Source organism: Aplysia californica, unplaced genomic scaffold, assembly GCF_000002075.1.
Source record: "Aplysia californica isolate F4 #8 unplaced genomic scaffold, AplCal3.0 scaffold00761, whole genome shotgun sequence".
In the NCBI taxonomy this organism is placed as follows: Eukaryota; Metazoa; Mollusca; class Gastropoda; order Aplysiida; family Aplysiidae; genus Aplysia; species Aplysia californica.
In genome coordinates, this window is record NW_004798031.1 from 160,936 (window position 1) to 162,850 (window position 1,915).

General features: G+C 39.9%; 1 protein-coding gene across 2 annotated transcripts in view; it reads right to left on the reverse strand.

Moving 5' to 3' along the window:
• The window catches only part of LOC101853734, a gene marked incomplete at its 3' end in the record, with an annotated part of 29,116 nt that overhangs the window by 16,494 nt on the left and 10,707 nt on the right, over window positions 1-1,915 (reverse strand). For both annotated transcript variants that reach the window (XM_005109272.2, XM_005109271.2), the window contains 1 exon segment: window positions 1,161-1,267. In XM_005109272.2, the coding sequence (XP_005109329.1) occupies window positions 1,161-1,267 (107 nt within the window).

A 1,915-nucleotide genomic window follows, 5' to 3' on the forward strand; every position in this document is an offset into this window, starting at 1 on the left:
TATACATATATATATATAAGGCCATTCCACTTTGATTGTATCACAACAACACCCACTGGTTCGTTCATCATCATTCCCTTTCTCACCCTGCACCAGGGTATAGGCCAAGGATAAACACTTTCAACACCCACTGGTAGGCTAGTTGATAATCTTTCTCCCATGAGAAAGACATAATGTAGAGAGGAAGAAGACTCTCGGCTCTGAATACACATGCATGTACATGTATATCACCAATAAAAAGGCACTTTTAAACACAGATCGTACTGCAGAATCATTTTCCTTGACGTTGGGCAGTCGGGGTTATACATGTAATATGACATAAAGGAACCCCGTAGAAATACCAGCCTCACTATTCCGCCAACATCAGTCTCATTCCAAGGGTGGCGGTATAACAAGGTTTGACGGTAGCCATTATAATACAGTGTATTATATCACAGGGAGGACTTCCGTTACTTAAGCTACCACTATGAAATATAGATTATAATACTCAATGGCTAGACGGTCAGAGAACGTATAGCTCAATGGTCATCAAAATCATTACGGAAGGCCTAAATCCTTATGTTACTTCCTACTCATGACAAAATTACTGTGGTTTACGCTTTTCTAAACCTAGCTGAGATATATGACCCTATCATCGCGTCTCTTATGTTAGTGCCTGAGTCAGTGTTAACATGTTCCTCCAAATCGTCACGTTTGAGAAAACTGCCGACTAAAAAAAAACCTGCTGAAAATCAAAATGTCTTTACTTTAGGTGTGCTGAAACAGTTTCGTTTTTCATTCTTATTTTACCTTTACGTAACTATAGTATAATTAAGGGTCTATACTACACCCTGTCAGTGAGCGGGAAAGAGAGAGAGAGAGAGAGAGAGAGAGAGAGAGAGAGAGAGAGAGAGTGTGTGTGTGTGTTTGTGTGTCTGTGTGTGTGAGTGTGTGTGTGTATATGTGTGTAGTGTATGTGTGTGTGTGCTAGTGTGTGTGTGTTAGTGTGTGTGTGTGTGTGTGTGTGTGTGTGTGTGTGTGTGTGTGTGTGCGTGAGTGTTTGTCGGTATGTGTATAAACTAGCTTGTACTGGTGTGATATTGTTCAAATTATTATTATTATTACGTTGATGAATCAGCGTAAGGCAGTGGAATTTGTGGAGTGGAGAAAACTGTACTCACCACAGCCACGCTGGTTATCTCGGCCGTAAAGCCTTGGTTGAAGTAGATCTGGATTGGCTTGTCCTTCACGTCTATCGTTTGTTTCTCAGCAACGATCTGTCGTTTTACTTTGGACAACCAGAAAATGATGGCGGACGTGATGAATCAGAAAATGTATTTGATAATTGTTAGACATTTTGAGTGTGTACATTGGTTGTTTTTTTTTGGGGGGGGGGATTTTACTAAGAATTATACGGCACTTGCAGCTCAATAAGGTGATATATGTGCCAGACATAGGATGTATTACAAGAGAATAATAAACACACAATAGAAGGAGGAGAGATAAGAAAGACACATGTTTGATGGGAAAGAAAGAGCGAACCGAACCAAAGAACCCGCCGACAACCAACAGGATATGTACTATTATGGAAGAATGTTAATTTTGGTATGGACTTGAATACCATCTTGTAATTAATTATTTTGGACAATTGTTATATCATATATAATAATGTGGAGAAAAAAACCCCAAACAACTGAAGCGTTTATGCGCAAAACGTTACCTCCTGTTACAACATCTCCAAGTTTTTTTTGGGTTTAAAAAAAAATTAGAACCGCTGTATTGCCGTGATGCAGTACTAAGTATAATGTACTAAAATCAAATTCCCTCCCCCCCTACCCTCCCCCTTTTCACAACTTCTCTCTCTCTCTCTCTCTCTCTCTCTCTCTCTCTCTCTCTCTGTCTCTCTCTCTCTCTCTCTTTCTCCCCCAATCTCTCT